The sequence below is a fragment of the Hypomesus transpacificus genome, chromosome 12 (genome assembly GCF_021917145.1).
Source record: "Hypomesus transpacificus isolate Combined female chromosome 12, fHypTra1, whole genome shotgun sequence".
Lineage (NCBI taxonomy): Eukaryota > Metazoa > Chordata > Actinopteri > Osmeriformes > Osmeridae > Hypomesus > Hypomesus transpacificus.
Window position 1 is genome coordinate 6,994,559 of NC_061071.1, and position 18,368 is coordinate 7,012,926.

Sequence of the window (18,368 nt, forward strand, 5' to 3'; positions counted from 1 at the left end):
ATGGTTAATGCAAAATATTTGCCAAGTACAAAATATTTTGTCAACATTTTCAATGCTCGCTGCACCAGTAGGCTATCTTACAAACATTGCATAGCCCACGACCAAAGGCGAAAACAACAAAGCAGATATAGCAACGACATGTTCTATATATCATTTTAAATATTGTATATTTTTAAAATGTTTACCGTATGTGGCAGAGTTTTTATGACGACAGTTTTCATCTTCACCAGTTGCGCCTCAGCGATTGAGAACGTAACCCGATCAGGGAAGCTGCAGCCAGCTGTGCCGTCTGGGATAGCGCGGTCCATTTGTTGCGCTGTCACAGATGGAGCAAGGTAGGTTTAACATCATCATTTCTATATATATTTTTGTGCCTAGATATTGTCTCAGTAGTTGCGTGCGCTAGCCATGATCTCTCCAATTTTGAACTTTGGCTATTTCAGTCCCCATATTTTCTCTAGTGGAGGCCACTTAAACCGTGGTGGGTCCCTGGGCGTTGTATGTGCACATCGCTGGGGTTCTTACATACTGGATAACTCAAGTCAGTAGTGGATTAGTTGGAGCTAGTTTGACAAAGGTAAGCAGAGCAGTAACTGAGGAAATTAAAACACAGTATTGGTCTTGACAAGGCCAGAACTAGTTCCCCCAAATGTGATATCCATATTTGGAGTAATGATTCCAAGTCAATGGTTTAAAAGCCTTCCAAACACAACATTAGTGCCTTGTGAATACATCATAAATGACTAGTTGTGGTTCTATTTGGTTCAAATTCCTTCTTTACTTTGTGTCATCTGTGGCAACAACCATAGTAGCTGCATACAGATGAACATATGACAAGGACCTCAGTGGCAAACATGTCCGTGACATTTTTCTAACCTTTTCGTGTGAGAACCTGCAACAAGCAGAGTAGGACACCCATGGCACCTCTCTGCACCAGACTCACTCTCCCGGGTTGTTGACGGGGAAGGTGAGTTTGTCTCCGTTCTTCCTGTGAACCCACAATGCCATGCCGTCTAGAATTACAAATCAAAACTCCTTTCTTCTTTCTCAACGCCGATGCAGAGTAGACATGACAAGGAGCTCATGTTCTGCCATTGTAGCTGTGTTGTCCTTAGTGGAGGTGGAGGCTGATTGAACGCAGGCCAATCTCCAGGATCTGCAGTGGTGGTAAACGGCAGGTCTTATCCCTGGGTCTATTGATCGCTGCAGCAACCACCGAGTCGTTGTAAAAGTAATTTACTTTCATTAAGTTATTGTCTTGTGCCATGTTCATGTGTATTGTATTACACTCATAATGAGGGAGGGACGAGAAAACCTGACTCATCATGATAAAGAAATAAGCAGAGGATTGATGCCGCGGTTCATTCACCAAACTCTTTTCCCTGTTTTCTGCTCATCTGTGGGGACATATGGTGGCAATTTGGTCTGTGAGTAAAAATTGCATTTGAGCTGAATGTGTGTGCTTGTCTGGGATTAGATGGTCCCTGAATGGGATGTGGTTTGGATGTGAAGTACCATCTAAATTTAAAGCCCCGGGTTAAGTAAATTGAGCACAGTATCCTCAAATGTTCTTTTTCCTATTTCCCCCTGCCATCTATGGCAATAGCAGTGGATCTTCGCAAAACCTCTCCCCACAGAAGTTCAGCTCCCGCCGCTCCCGGAAAAAAAAAAGATAAGGTCATTCATTTCACTGGTTATCCTTTAGCCTGAGAGGTTAACAGATATCCTCTCTCGGAGACCCTGCATCTTTTATCCAGCGCTCCTCACAGAGAATTACACACGTGAAACATTGCCCCCCCCCCTCGAAACAGATGGGTCCTGAGACATCACTGTTGGTGAATGTCACAGCAGATCCTCCGGGCGGCTAGGCTCCTCTGACTGATTATGGCTACCTCAGATCTGTCGCAAGCAATGGAAAAGTATATAGGCCCAGGGTTGTATGAGACCCCCATGTTAATGATATGACTGTTAAACTCCGCCACCCAGCTGCCTGCCTGCCTGCCCGCCTCCAACCATGGCACTATTAAATATCCTCGCTGACGCTGCCACCCCTGTTGGTGTGACAGAGAGTAATGGGACCAATAGTTACTGTAACAAACAATAATGGGATTCAGCATGCCAACTAAACAAGAGGAAATATGACCAGCACTATGACTGTGCCATTTATGGGTTATGATTACCAGCCACGTGACAACAAATACTTCAAACTAATTTCCAAATGACATTTCTCATTAGTCTTAGATAAACAATCAAGCATGAGCTGTTGCAGGCTGAATAAGTGAGATTGTTGTAAATGTCATATTCCACACATTACTTTTCTGTTTCCCCCCGTCTCTCATATGAGATTATGAATATGGTAATGGTCTTCATTCTGGTGGGACTGTCTTCTTTCAAAAGGGGGCAGACCTGGTTCTGCTGTTAGATTCGATTAATCTCCCCTCACGCCACTCCTCATTTTGTGTACCCCCTCTCTAACACTTTTAGGGGTATAATATTATAGGAACAATCGCAGAAACAAAACGAGCTGGAACCACCAAGAAGTGAACAGATGGCACATAATTGCCTCGTGGAGGAAGCCAGGGAGTCAATTTTTACCGGTCTCAGGGGAGTTGCAGTTGCAGAAAGGGCAGGTGCGTTTGTTTTGATCAGATATGGCCTAGAGGAGCCATCTGAAAAATATTCATCACATGCACATTAGTGAAGAATTTAACAAAGCCCGATGCCTCCATTGGTGAGACCAGGACGGAAGCGTGTGCTTTCATTAGGACATGGAGGTAAACACGAGGAAGAGGAGCCTGTGGCTAGCTGGCTCTCACCACCACAACAGATGCAGCGTCAAATAAGACTGAACCAAAGTCTTGGAGAATCAGATGTAAATCACTGAAAACACAGCTAATTCTTTGTCATCTTGTCAAAATAATTGTGTGAAATCCCTGACAACAAAGGAAAACATCAAAATGCACAAATACCAACGGCAGGTACAATATCAATATTGTCTAAGCTGTTCGCACAACTATTACCTCAGAGAAAACAACAGTAACGGGACATTGAATCGAGTTTTGTGCTGAAATCGACAACCTAAACGCATTCTTCTTTGAGCCTTCAAGCTCAGACCACATCTGTTCAATTACTAGCTTGAAAAGGCAATTACCATTGGCTTTGTATTTGGTTAATACTTGATGATTCACTTTGTAAAAGATCCTGAATGGATGTTATGGTGGCCTCCACAGAATCCTCTCCTCATAAGGACACAGCCTGCATTCTGAATAAGCTTTTTGATGAGCTATAGGCCATCCTCTTTTACAATCCCAAACTTGCTCTGCCTCGCAATATCAAACTAATAAATTACAGCCCGTCTCCCACATAAGTCTCTGATAAATACAAAGAAGAGTCTGCGTTAGTGTGCAGCTGTGACCCAGGGTTACCTAGCAACAGGTCATGCCCAGACGAGATGCACAAGGTGGAGATACACCTCTGAGGAGCTGGAGGGAGCGAGGAAAAAAAAAAGGTGGGGGGGGGGGGGGGGTCTCATCCTCACTCTCTATGACCCTTGACAGATAGAAAACCCACTCGGAGGAAACGCTTTTTGATTGACAGGGATATTTAGAGAACCTGGAGCTCAGATCTTTCTATTCCTCTTTTTTTACTTCCTCGTTTGGGGGTGTTGAAGAGTATATTGAGCACTGCACGGTATTCTTTTTGCACACGTTTTTATTGATACAACAATAAATAAATGTGTTCACAAAAAAGCCCTTTTTTTTTCTTTCGAGAAAATGCATTACTTTTTTTTGCATCTGCTCAGATGTGACAGCGCCTTTGAGAGTTCCAGGCACCTTTCTACTATGCTGTCCCCTCGTTCAGCCATGTTGTGCACACCCCCTCTAGTTATGGTGGTTATGAATGATTTGGTTAAAAATCTATTTTCATGCTCTCATGAAACGCACACAAACACACACACAGACATACTTGGTCTACATAATCAATTTTGTAACCAACATACAGTGTGTGTAACTGATGGAAACTCTAACTGACAGGGTTAGAGAGATTGAGCGATAGCGCCGGGGACATATCCACAGACTAAAATATCTTTGCCGTCGTACCATGGAAATGAGGGCTGCTGTGTTCAGTCAGTGCTTCCCCCCTCAGAGTCACAAACCCTCAAGGGGGCTCTGCAGCTGGGTAGGGTTAGCACACGGTCGAGTTAGGGGCCACACACATTGGAGAAAAACACACACTTGACTCTATGTGAATGTGTATGTATTCCATGTTAAGATGTGGTCAGTGAATTCTGTTTTTAAGCTTTTCAGTTCAAGTTTGTGTTTTTCCTATTTAAATGAAATTATAAAAAAATCTCAAATCTAGTCTCATCATGTGCCTCAATGGGTTGGAGTCATTTCCATTCAGTCAATTCAGTCCATTCAGAAAAAAACATGAAACAACAAATAATTATATTATAATTGTTTATGTACATCGTTTAATGCAAACAATATATTGGCAAGCTTATGTTACATCATTTAAAATTAATAATTGATGGAATTGTTATCCCATATAATTAATATAATGTCCTACTTTAGCCTGTAGTGCTGTTGCCCCCTCCAGGGTGGTAGTGGAGTGGGATTAGCAGATGTCAAATGTGAGGTTCACACCTTACAGTAACGCACAGGACGCCCATGCAAATGCACAGCCAGCAAACACCACCAAAACACAGTTTGAGACCCATATGAGTAAATGGGCATCCATCACGGATGCTAACAACTCTGATTAAAAATAGATAATCTGCAACTGGCCCCCTGATGGCGTTGAGTCGTTTCGGGCATAATTGCGGCTGGGAGCGGTTATGATCAAAGGCAAGTCACACCTGCTCGCCTTTAAATTTCGTCCCGCTGATTACATTTTCATATTTCATCAACATCAAATTGATAAATATGAAAATGACGGGGGGTAGGTGTACCTGTTTACTCATGGTCACTTGTAATGCCCCCAGCCACCCCTCCTTTCTGCCTAGCTCTCTCCCTCTTCTTTTCCCCCATCCCTCTAGGAGTGCAAGGGAGGGACAAGGCAATCAGGGAGAAACTTTCACTGGTGTCTTTGCATCCAGCATTCACCCAATTTACACCTTCCCCTACCCTGTCAGCGCCGCCCAGGTTCCCCTGGCGACGAGTTTGGTGCCAAGCGTCAAAACAGGGGGGGTGGAGGTACCACAGGAAGCAGCAAAAGCAAAACAGGGGCTTATGTCACATCAGTGAAGCCAGTACCGCTGAGACCGGCTGCACATGGTTTCTAGGTGCAAAATCTGCACACTCACACTCACACATAAAAACCGGTGCCACTAAAAACATCCCGCTCCCGACTGTACAATAAGAGCGGGGTGGGGAAAAATCAGGCCAAGTTTGGAACGATGTACCTACTGTACGTGAAGCCTGTTTAAACATCTTGACAGGATTAGAGCGGAGTTAAAGTGCTTTGCGGGGCCAGTTAATTGAAGCGGATGAGGTTTTTAATAAAGCGTGCAGTGTTAGCAGCTGACAAATGGCTGTGCTGACACACAGGGGAAATTGCATTTAATGGCATCAGGTTGTTGTTTTTTTTTCACTCTCCATCTTTTCATTTACGCTTACCTGAGTCAGTTAAGGTGTTTTCCCACTTGGGTTTTAATTATGGTTCACCAGGGGGTGGCTCACATGGGGAGGAGGGACATGCAGCATATCAGCTGATCTCCTGCAAGGACATTTTACTTCCAGGGAATGTGCTAAACATGCGTACAGTCCTATATGATGCACCATTACAAGTATTAGTATCAGTGCAGGGCGACAGACCGCTGGTCCAGAGAAGCTTCCCCTCTCTCTCCTCACTGCCTCGGTCCATCCTGGTGGATGGGTACCTGTATCTGTCGTTGGCAGGCTATTGCAGTACAAGTTGTGGATAGGACATGCATACAGTGCCATTACTACCCCCATAATCTGGCATAGGATGGAGACGGGACCTTCAAAGAAAGTGCAAGGAAGCCATGAACTGTCAGAGGCCACAATGCTAGATGAATTATTTCGAGTGATGTGTCAGTGGACCATTACAAAAATGCCCCTTGGGAATTGTCAATTTGATATCTCACCCAACGGCAGACTGCCCAATCCTGAAGGAGATTCCTCATATCAAGGGACAATTACAGAGTTTCATATTCCTTAATATCAATCACACGGCTCATGAATAAAAACAATTAGGTCTTCATGATTCATACAATTGCAGGCGCTCTTTGATACCTTCTTTTTTTCATAAGCAGTGCCTCTTGGGTATAGCTTTGCATCACTGGGGCACAAGGGGAAGGACCAGTGGGCCACAAACAGTGGAGGAGGCAGAGAGTAGCTAGTTACAGAAGATATCAGTCCTCTGGACGCGTGTCAGTCTTCATTAGGGGGGTGGAGAGCAGCTACGCCCTTAGGTAAGGATGGCCACTGTCTACAGGAGCCAGAGGGCAGGAGAGGGCGGAGGAGGAGGGGTGGGGGGGGGAGGGGGAGCTAAAAGAGGGGGGGGGGGGGGGGCAGAGCAGCAGCTGTGGGACAATGACAGAATCTGTGTCCAGGGCCCCCCAGGCCAAACACCAGCTCCCCACTGCCGCAAACTGATCTCTCGCCTCTAGACTGAGAGGGAAGAGACAGAGAGAGAAAGAAAGAAAGCGAGAGAGACAGAGGGCGAGAGAGAGAGAGAAAAAGAGAGAGAGAGAGTATAAAGATGAGAGACAGAAATAGAGCGGCCACAGTGGCACGGCACCCTTTCATTTCTACAGATGCACGCTGCCATGGCTATGACATGCAGAAAGGTCCTCTGTACACAGGACAATGTAGATTTAATCTAATGTCTTATTATGTCATTGGCTCATCTGGAGCCTGAGTGGTTCACCTACAGTACAGCAGCTTGGATAATGCCAAAGATTAATCTTTCATGGACTCCAGTAATTTCACCACTTTGATTCACTTATGATTAATTCATCCGGTATGCTACAATGTAGACTTACATGACATTGAAATGATATTTGCTGATAGAAGATGGTGGGAATTTCCAGTGACTGCAAAGGGCTGTTGATGTGAATGCGCATTTCAACAGCACATATTTCTCCAAAAGAAAAACATTTTTATTTGTGACCTTGATTGTCTTTACCATGACAAACGCCCCCATTGGCAACACTACCTTGACAAATCAAAGGCATGTTGTCAAAAGGAAGATATCAACCTGATTGTCAGTAGCATACTGCGGGCTAGCGTCACAATTGTCCCATCTGAGCCAAGACAATAGCAGTTTTGACAAGCCGGCCCAACTGAGGCCGCAATCTCATGCCACATGTAGGTGGCACACACGCGCCTTATTAGCGAGGTCAAACATAATCAGTGATAGACAAGGCAGGGCCAGTTAATTATGGCTGGCAGCTGGCAGGGAGGCCTTCCTTTAGGGGCTGAGTTGTGTCCATGCATGAACCCCCCCAATGAGGAATAAATCTAACCCTTTTGTTTGGGGTGAAGCATGTGGCGGCCCCTCTTTTGAAACGAGAAAGAAAATGGGGAGAGAACTCAGGATTAATAACGGGGAATGGGGCATTAAATTAGTGTGATGTCAGCATGGTGTGTGTGTGTGTGTGTAGAGTCTGTGTTCATGTTCTGTACCTACTGTACAGTGGACTCCATGTAAACTAGCTTCACAATTATTTTGGAATAAACAACAGAGACACGCTTCTTGGCGAACCATCAGTGCTCGTTGGAAAAAACACTTTACGTTGCGAAACGGCCCCCTTCAACATAGAGCATTTATTTTCATTTGACCAAAGAACACAACAGTCGACGACACCGCATGTCGTCTTTCAGGCGGCAAACTGGGACGTAGTAACTGAGTGACATCCCTCCTTTCAGCGACTGAACGGGACGTAGATCAGTTGGTTTCTCAAGCAGCCTGTACATCTCCATACCCAGATGAGACCAATAACAATATAGTCCCACGGCCCAGACGGCCGTGTCACTGGGAAACATACAGCCTCGTGAAGTTGGTTGATGGAGGACAGAGGAAGGAGGAGGGGAAGGCAGGAGGGAGAGGAGGAGGGGGAGGGGGGGGGGCAGGTGAGGACGGGGACAGGACGAGATGTTTGTGATATATCGTGTGATTATTTTGTCTGCACATCCAGAGACTGAGGACCCAGAAATAGCTTGGCTGCTTGTAATGGGTATATCCACTTTAATCTGCTGTGTGTGTGGGTGTGTGTGTGTGTGTGTGAGTTCCCCTGCGTGTTTGTGTGTGTATCGCTCGGTGGGGATGGCGGTGGGGTTATGCGCCATGTTACCATATATACAGTAGATTGTGTGTGTGTATCTGGGCGTGGGTCTGTGTGAGTGTGTGTGTGTGTGTGTACAGTTGGTCTGTCTGCAGAGCCTGGAGCAGAGACTAGGGTCTCTGATGAGTTGGCCCTAGCCAGACGCTAGCTAACATATGCACAGTCCTCCAAGCCCATCTGAACACTACCACTGGTTTATTGATCCTCTTTATTCTGGTTGAATGAGATGCAGACAGCCCGCTCTGTCTGGCCTAGCCATAATCATGATATAACACACAGGCCCTGTGCTCGCTATCGAATCTTTGGTTCTTGGCATAAATCTGATAAGACAATGATTAGCTTTATTGCGTGAACATTTTTATATCACGTCATTTTGATGCTGTCCTACAACCCTATTACTATGAGCCGTAAATACATTTGCTTTGCCCGCATGTCTCTGATGATATTGTATGTGCTGATGATATGCAATAATGATAGATACAACACATCATTGGTAATGATTGATATAACACATGCACACACGCACACACACACACACAGTTGTTTGAGCTTGCATCCAACTCTCAGACAGGGGTGATCAAAGGACTAAGCGGGTGTGCTTCAGAACCAGGACCTTGGACAGCACCCCTATATTTTTTAAGAGCTACTTCTCAGACACTGCCTCCCACATTGTGTGAGTTTGTGTGTGGGTTTGTGTGTGTGTGCGTCTTTTTGTGTGTGTGTGCGTGCGTGTGTGTGGGTCTTACTGTGTGTGTGTGTGTTTGCATCTTTCTGTGTGTACGTGTGTGTGTGTGTGTTTGCATCTTTCTGTGTGTGTGTGTGGGGGGGGGGGGGGGGGGGGGGGGCTTCTTGTACTTTCTCTGCAGCCTCAGTTCCTTCTCTCCCCATAACCATCCCTGTAGCCATGGCAACAATGCTGATTGATCCAATGCCATATGATGCCAATCCCTTCAAAATAAGAAGTAAAAGTACTGATTGTAGATTGTAATCATTAATATACAATGACCTTTCAGCAGACCCTTCTTGGCCAGTAGAACAATGATTAGCAGTGGGGTGAAGTTTGACTATGAATTTGCACAATGAAGAAAATGATTGTTCAGTGGCAGAAACAGATAGAGCTCGTGGGTTGTGGTCTAAAGGCAACAAATAATGTTGCAAAATGTTCATGTTTCTTGTTGCCTCTCTGAGAAAAACACACCGACACACATCTTCACAAACTAAAAGGCAAAACACACACAGTCGCTAACACACACAGTCGCTAACACACACAGTCGCTAACACACACAGTCGCTAACACACACAGTCGCTAACACACACAGTCGCTAACACACACAGTCGCAGTCTTGCTGCCTAGGGGCTCCTGAGCTTGTGAGGGGATATGTCACTTTCAGTTTACTCCAGTCGCCAAGGACTGCCATATTCCTTCCAGTCAAGGTTCAAAGTTCAGGCTGTGATATTTCAACATGGCTCCATTTTAAAACCAGAGAAGAAGACAATGCCGTTATTTCAGAGTGCTTTATGCCAGTGGGTTGCCGCTATGTGGTTTTGTTTGTTTATCAAGGAAAATAAACAATGAACGGGGTTAAAGATACAGTGGGAACGGTTGGAGGAGGAGGAAGGGGAGGAAGAAAGACTGAATGAGGAGAAAGCTTATTACGGGGAAACAGATGGCCTCCAATCACTCAGGCCCCACAGGGACATGGAAGGACAACTCTCCCCACCTCCAGGTTACGAGCTCTGGAGAAGAGGCTGGGGGGACTGGAACACGTATGTTTGTGTTTGGTGTTTGCGTGTGTGTGTGTGTGTTGGCACACTGGCACCGTAGCACCACCGAAAGGTGTTGTCGGTTGGGAGAAGCTGTGGTTGTGGATGTTGTGCTTCGCAGCGAAAGCGGTCTCATTTGAAAAGACACTCCTGACGAGATGTGCTAATAGGCCAACAGGCGTAAAATGAGCTCCCAGTCACACATGATGCAGCTCAAATACATCATGTTCACACCCATGAAGATACGTGTGTATGTATGGCCATATGAGCACCCCCCCCACCCCCTTGCTCACCGCACACACACACACACACACACACACACAGATGACAGGCAGAGAGTGGAAATGAAGGATTTGGAGTTCCATCCCGTTACATTATGCAGCAGATGGCGTGCAGGCCGAGCCCGGCCAGACCGCTCCCAAGGGTCCGCCCAGAGAGGAGGGGAGGTGAGGGGGGAGGTGTGAAGAGGGGTGAGGGACAAAGCTGCTCTCTTTCTCTCCCTTAAATGCACACGTTTATTCTTCCTCTCACTATCTCCCTCGCTCGATCTGTTCCCCGGGTTTATGCTTGGGACGGTGCACAGAGGTGGTTGTCTGACTTTACACAGACGGGCACGTGGGCCCCCCCCCCCCCCTCTCCTCTCTGCTCCTTTCCTCTCTCCCATCCTCTCCGCTCCGCTCCTCTCCACTGTTCTCCTCGCCAGTCCTCTCCACTCCTCTCCACCCCCTCTTCACCCCTCTGCCTTCCTCTCCTCTCTACGCAGCCAGGAACATCTCCCTCCCCATCACCCCTTCCACCCTTACCAGCACCCTCCTCCCCTGCCTCCACCCCCCTCACCCCTTCCGAGGCCAGCTGGGTCTGCACCTGAGCTCCGCCACCGAGGGGCTCTGACCCTGACTGACCTGGCGAGGAGAGAAGGAACGCAGGAGGGGAAGGAACAGGGAGAGGTGAGAGGGCAACGCGAAAATGAGGAGGAGCGAGAAAAGGAAAGCGAGAGTGTGAGAGCAAAAAGGAGTGTGAGAGTTGAGGGAGATAGCGAGCAGAAAGATGGAGGGAAAGGGGTGAGGTGGAGAGAGGGGACTGTAATCATCCTCTGGTAATGGATAACAGTTTTCACATTACCTTGTAGAATTTATTGTTATTTTCTCAGAGTGGTCGATTAGCTTATGGTGTTGCTCATCGTTGAACATCATTTGGCGTAGCTCGGCTGAGATTGACAAACACTAAAGTCAACACACGCGCACACAAGTACACCACACACACAAGCATCACCATAGAGGACACACACACACACACACGAATACACACCGGCATGCGTGTCCTCAGATCTTGCCTGGGGCACTTTTTGTTTTGTATTTTCGAATTAATTGAGCCAATGCTGAAGTGTTAGGCCAGATGTCACTGTGACCTGTGGGGATTATTACGAATGTGTTTCCCCAGACCATTTAGTATGTGAACCCATTGAAGGAAGGCTTCGATCTGGACGACTCTTTGAATGGGGCCTCTCGTGGAGTTTGAGGAAAACAGAGGAAAGCAGATTGCTAATGTTGGACATCACAGTCCTCCTCCAAAAACGAACCTCATCTAAACCACCCAGAATATCACCATGTGGTGCATTCTGTCCCTTCTCTAATGGCCATCGCGGATACCCATTGGTCACTTGAGGCCAAGAGACCCTCTTGGTTTTGCCAACAGCGCTGTGCACCTTGGCATTGCCCACGGCCTAATGAACTCATCAGCCAGCTGGAGGATCTTGCGGAGGGAAGGTTTAAAGAGGAGCAGAGGGTCCATCCTGCTTGTCTGTGTGTGTGTGTGTGTTTGTGAGTGTGTATGGGTGTGTGTGTGTGTGTGCGTGCATGGGTGTGTGCGTGTGTGGGCCACTAGAGATGAGCCAAGAGTGAGGGGCATGAGACAGAGGAAGGCAGGATGCATGAATGAGAATTAAAAGAATGGAGGATTGTGGGATACCTGGATTGGGATGAAGTGAGGTGGAGATGGAAGGAGAATCCGAAGCAAAAGAAAAGGAGGAGGATCACAGGGGGGGGGGGGGGGGGGGGGGGAGAGCCAGAGGGGGGTGGGGGTGTGGGGGGGGAAGAGAGAAGAGAGAGAGAAGAAAGACATGGGTGTGGCATTATGAGAGGCTGAAACACATCAGTTGGGTCATTTGCTGCTAATGGTCACCTCACTTAAGTCATTATCGTTCATGTATTCAACCTTTTATCCTACCCAGCAGATTTTACCAGCCATAATTATAATTCAATCTTTATGGATTATACAAAATGTATGCGGTATGCTGAACATATTAGAGTCATTATTAACATTGCATCAATTGTGTGTTCATGTGTCTTCCTATCTGTGCATTTTGTGTGTCCATGTGAATGTGTATGTGTGAGCGGGTGCACGCGTCTGGTCACGCGTGCGTCTGTGTGTGTGTGTGTGTTTGTGTGTGTGTGTGTGTGTGTGTGTATGTCTGTGTGTGTGTGTGTGTGTGTGTCTACGAAGGAGCCCTGCTGGGAGCACAGATGGTGCAGAGGCCTGCCGTGGTGCTGGCCATGGCCACATTCTCACATGGGACCCCTGGCTTTGGCTCCCACACCTCCTGTTCAACGTCCCTCCCCTCTCGCCCCCCCCCACCACCACCACCACCCCCCACCCTGCTGAAGCCAGGGTCCACCCCGCTACACCGCCCTGGAAGAAAAGGAGCACAACACATGGGCAGCTTGGTGTTTCGAGAGCCAAGTTTCTCCCTCGCCTCGTGTATGCGTGTGAGGGAGTGAGTTCATGAATGAACAGGCCGAGTCATGGAGGATTTCTTTGTGAATATCCGACATGTTAACCTAAAAACGTGGGTCTTTTTTCTTTTCTTTTTTTACCGAGCGTCATCGAGTGTTTTCTCGGAGTTGGCATAGACGGGTCTAGGCTGAGGGGCCGGTCACAATGTCCTCTGTCCTCTCTCACTCTTTCTTCCCTCTCTCTGTGGACTCCTCCTATCTGCCCCCTGTGGCCACATGTTCACCTGAGAGAAGCCCCATGCATCTGCTGACAGGGTGACTAATCCTTCCCATTTCACCGCTCTGTCTCAGTGGTCTCACGGACATCCGAGTTATATGTGTGTGTGTGTGTCTGACAGGTGTGCACTGGAGAGTGGGTGTCACAATGGCCCAAGGTGTTGGTTGGAAAGAGAGAAAAGACAGATAGAGAAACGATCGAGACTCCAACCGACAGGAACTTTTTCAAGGTTGCGCCGTTTCAATGCACCCAAAGTGCTTCGGGAGAAAGGAATGTCTGCTGTTCCAACCGCTCGCACTGGAACGCCACACGCTCAATACGAGCTGCTTCCGCGGACTCCGACAATTCTTGTCCCTGCATCCTAGTCAATGCATCAGCTGGGGAGAGTAATTGCATCAGACACACAACATCCTTGGAGGGGGTCCTTGTCTTTGGCCTTGAGCCCAGGGGTCCTGAGGGGCTGGGGGTCCGAGGACTACAGACCACCTCCTTTCTGGTCTTTGGACCAATTAAGGCGGCTGGCTGCGCCCTGGCTGTCACAAGGGGTCCGTCCCCTTCTTCTGACATGTCTTCGATACACCCCGCTGAGAGTCTCTCTGTGTCATATCTCCCTGGACACGAGGCTGAGGGCAACCTGTCTATCATCTGCTTAACACACACACACACACAAACACACGCCACCAGCCACTCTGCATTGTATGGACGCTTAGGTCCCTCTGGCACCTCCGTCCAGTGTGTGTGTGTGTGTGTGTGTGTGTGTGTGTGTGTGTGTGTGCGTAGTGGGCTCTAGGCCACGGCGAGTCAGCCGTGCTCCCCTCATCGTTTTAATCACCTCGTTAGGCGCAGTCAGTCGCCACACACTCTCTGGCCACCATTCCTCTTCTGGACGCATGCCCCCCCTGACCCAACACTGGTGCTGCTACTGAGGGAGCAGTGGGGAGGAGGAGGAGGCAGGATCTGTCAACCTGCAAGACAGCATGCCATGGTTGTCTGTGCTGGGCCAGACTGGCACCGAAGACTGGCATGCACTAGCGATGCCCACAGGCCCCCTTCGAAAAGCCCTTCTCTTGTGGCTCAGGACATGACAGATGTATGTCAACTCCCAAATAACAGTTTCTTCTAGAACGGCATGCTGCACCTAATCTATCTACTCCTCTGAGTTCTCCCTCTAATCCACTGGATTCTCTCTTGGTGTGGGGTTGTTGGAGAGTTTTTTGTTTGTTGCCATGATGACGTTCTGAGAGGGTAATAATTGACACAGTAGGTAAAATGTAACATGTATATAACATGAGTGGCATTGCTTGCTTGACTGTTAATAAATAATTTGATAGCTCTGAAATGCAGTACTGTAAAGTTGATATCAAGAGACATTTCCTAAAATAAAATTTAAAAATGTTGGCTACATATTGTTTCAGCGTCTTTTTCCAGAGCTCATTGCTGGTTTCACTTTGCCCACTAACCCCAAAGGAGGGAGAGCTTGGAGGGGCCGAGGGGCGTGAGCAGAGGGAGGGAGGTGTGTGAAAGGGAGGGGGCGGTGTTAGACAATACCATTCCTCAAATATATTCCATCCCTCCGCCTCTCAAGTGAAGCTTTATCAGCTGGGATCGGTTGGATCTTATCTCGCATATAAGCCGTCTTCTGGACCTGATAACATTTCGGGAAAACACAGAAGAGGAAAGAGCGGATAATCTATGTGCTTTAATATTGACTGACTCTTGCACTCGGTGCACGAGGGCCTTTCTTATCGCCGTCATCATCTCTGAAGAGGGAGGACAAATATCTACACTTATAGCACAATCTTATCAACAAAACAATCTATTGTCTGCGCGCAGGGGGGTCACACGGCTCATCGTGCAAGAGATTTTTAGCGTTTAAATCAGAATCTTTCAGAGTTGCAGAGTTTGCTTTAATAACCTAATTATACATTTTGACGACTCTTAAGATAACCAGTAATTTTGCGTAATTGCAGGGCTACATGTGGGTCTTTGAACTGATAGTTAGGCTAACTTGGGTGCCCAAAAAGTAAACAGCAAATTGTCTGACGGCAACTAGCCTATATTAATGGTTTGGAGGACCAATTAAAATGTTTTGTGTCCAAAACCAAAGAGAAGAAAATAGTTAATTTGGAATTCTATAAAATACAAGAAATCCTTTGAGATTACCTGTGCCTGAACAGATTCAAGGTAAGCATCTAATATTTGTTGTTGAGCACAGTTAATTTGATAAAAACACACGCAGGCTTAGAAATAAAAGGAAAAGGTAATTTTTTCGAGTTACTATGTTTTCAAAAATAACATAGTTTTCTGTCCAGACCACTGATAAGCCCTACACCTTGATAGTATATTAGGGACGTGCCTTTTTTATAACCTTCTTGAGAACAACACTTTCAGTTACCAAATCCAATGTCCAGCAGATGTCAACATTTTTTGCCTTCTTATTGTTACATGCTGTCAAGTCATTCCGCTCGAGCCAAGCAGATGTGTTGATCTCAACATGACAGATGGTGATTTTGAATATGGAATATGTTAATGCAAATAGAATGTTTTCTCACAATATTTACCATAATTTGTTTTCATAATGTAGAACCTTTAAAACATGTTTTAATTGAATTGTCGTTAGCAGTTTATAATATGTGTGATAGAAATTGACTTATAAAAGGCCTGCACACATTACTTGAAAATTACAAAAGTGCAAAGTAAAAAAATAAAGTGAAGGCTGACAATTGTTAGGCTTTTGAATGCATGATTACATTATGTTGAACTGAAAGAGAAACATTTAAATTGGTTCACTTCACGTCATCCTTTTTGGCACATGGTGAACGCCTTGATTTAGAACTAATTTTAAAACCTTTCTTTACTTTTGTTTTTAAAACATTGTTGTCATACAAGACGAAGAAACACTTAAAGAAAGTATATAATCATTGTTTTACTTTCTTTCAGGTATTTGGGATAGAATAGGCTCTGGTAAATCACAAAACAGACTGAAAATGATGCTGAGTCCAGACCAGACTGACTCGGACCTCGCATGGGGTCAGTCCGACCCAGAGTCAGTGCTGAATGACATCAAGGTTGGATGCCTGTCCGACGAGCCCATGGAGGGGGAGGGGAAGACGAGGTCGCTGGCCCCCCCGGCCCTCAGCAGGGAGGAGAAAAGGAGGAGAAGGCGCGCCACAGCAAAGTACCGCTCGGCCCACGCCACGCGCGAGAGGATCCGCGTGGAAGCTTTCAATGTTGCCTTCGCTGAACTGAGAAAATTGCTGCCGACTCTGCCCCCTGATAAGAAGTTGTCCAAAATTGAGATTCTGAGACTTGCAATATGTTATATCTCTTACCTAAATCACGTTTTAGATGTGTAGCCTACAGTCAAAAGGCAGAGGTTATCTGGTGCCAGACCGAAACATGAGTGTTACATTTTAAACAAATGAAGTTGTCATAAGGAAAACGAGATGATGATGACTAAATCTGATCTGGCGAGATCAGTTTTTTTTTCCTGAGGCACTGAAAAACATCAACTCTCGAATTCGCATGACAACCGAGCAGACAATGCAACAAGCGCTGAGTCCTTTGAGTTAGCCTATACGATGCAATAATTTGACATATGGTACATATTTAGAACACACGATAAGCAGTCATGTTTAGTGTCCACCAACACGAAAAATAGCACTCAGTTGTAGGCCAATGGATAATTTGATGAAATGTCACCCCCCATTGTTTTGGGGAAATTAGGATTATTTTTTTTTCGTTATGAAGTGACTGTGGGTACCCAGATGAACGAGAGAAAAGGATGTAAACAAAATGATAGCTGCTCTATAGAAATAGTTTAGATGATGTTTCCTAAAGGAAAAAAATATTCAATGCATAAGTGCCACTTATGACACATGAAATTGTGACTTTAATCATTCTTTTAATTGTCTATTGAATTATTTATTTAAATGTGTTAATAACGAAGCTTATCTAATTTATTTTATGTTTATAATAGGCAATCGTATTTTGTAAAAATGTCCATTGTTTGTATTATTGTATGCTTATATATTTTAGGCTGTGACGTTTAACTTCGAAAGTGATTGTGTTGCTCTTAAAATGGCACTTTCTGTTAGCCTATTTATTTTTACTCTGTTTATTTAGTATGTTAAATGTCATGTCACTTATATTGTCTATCAATGGCGACGATGAGCACTTCATATGGGGTTAAACCCATTAAACGTTAAGTTCCCTGCGTGTTACAAAGGGAAGTTGCAGCAGGCCCACAAAACAGTAAACAAAAAGACCGAAATTGTAAAATATTTCACACTCAATTTCAAATGCGAATGATTCTAAGATATTAAATTAGACATTAGCCAAAATATAATTTGATTGACAAAGAATCACAGATAATGCCTTGATGGTGAAAGGCGATCAATTTACAATTCTGAAGCAAACTTCCTTTGCTGTGACCAAAAATCATTTCAAAATAGTCAGATGTTTTTTTTATGTTTTGATTTAGTCTACCTAAAGCTAGTTTATTCATGTATTTGTCTCTGTTTTGTATTTGAAAATACAATAAGTACTTTTATAGCGAAGAAAAACATATCCTCTATCCAAAGATTTTTTGTCTCTTCAGGGTTGTGTACTTGTTGCTTTATGCAGATATTTTGTAGTAGAGTTATTGTGACAGCTGGTTTATAATGAACGCATTTTTCATATTTTCCGGTGTTTTTTTTATTAAAATTGAAAAACTAAAATTATGAGAAATTCGTTTTTTTTCTTGAAAATCTGAATGTTTGTTCATCGTAATGATTATTTGTGGCATTAATAGCATTTGATTCAATTTCTGTTCCAATTCTGTTTTCAGCCAGAATTATTTGGAGTTTATGATCCTATCTGAAAATACCCCTAATTCTTATGAAAGTAAAGAGAATTGCAGTTATATGTAATGAAAGGCGCACTAGTAACTGCGCTTGCTGACTTGCAAAATGTCTGCCTAGACTAACTGTGCGTATCATTAGAATTATAGACAGCGTTTTACGGCAGTAAAATGTAAGTATGACGTCAGGTAACACTGACTGATGATGCATTCACACGCATACACACACAGAGGCACTGGTCAGGGAAAAAGTGTATATGTGTGATTTTTTCCCTGTGCATGTGTTTGCTGCTCCTCCTCGCTCCTGGCTGAAAGGCGCTCTCCCCAGAGAGGGGGCAGGTGTTACTCCAGACGAGCCAAGACAACCAAATTACTGGCCGTCTGGCACCTCCCGTGGGAAAGAATGAGAGAGAGAGATAGAGAGAGAGAGAAATAGAGAGA

The 18,368-nt window shown here is 45.4% G+C and overlaps 1 protein-coding gene across 1 annotated transcript; it reads left to right on the top strand.

The window, feature by feature from the left end:
* Positions 1-14,707: 14,707 nt before the first annotated feature.
* On the top strand, positions 14,708-16,473 carry nhlh2 (nescient helix loop helix 2). Its single transcript, XM_047031331.1, has 2 exons — positions 14,708-15,268; positions 16,025-16,473. The coding sequence occupies exon 2, from the start codon at positions 16,072-16,074 to the stop codon at positions 16,438-16,440; it is 369 nt and encodes a 122-aa protein (XP_046887287.1). The 5' UTR covers positions 14,708-15,268; positions 16,025-16,071; the 3' UTR covers positions 16,441-16,473.
* Positions 16,474-18,368: the final 1,895 nt, after the last annotated feature.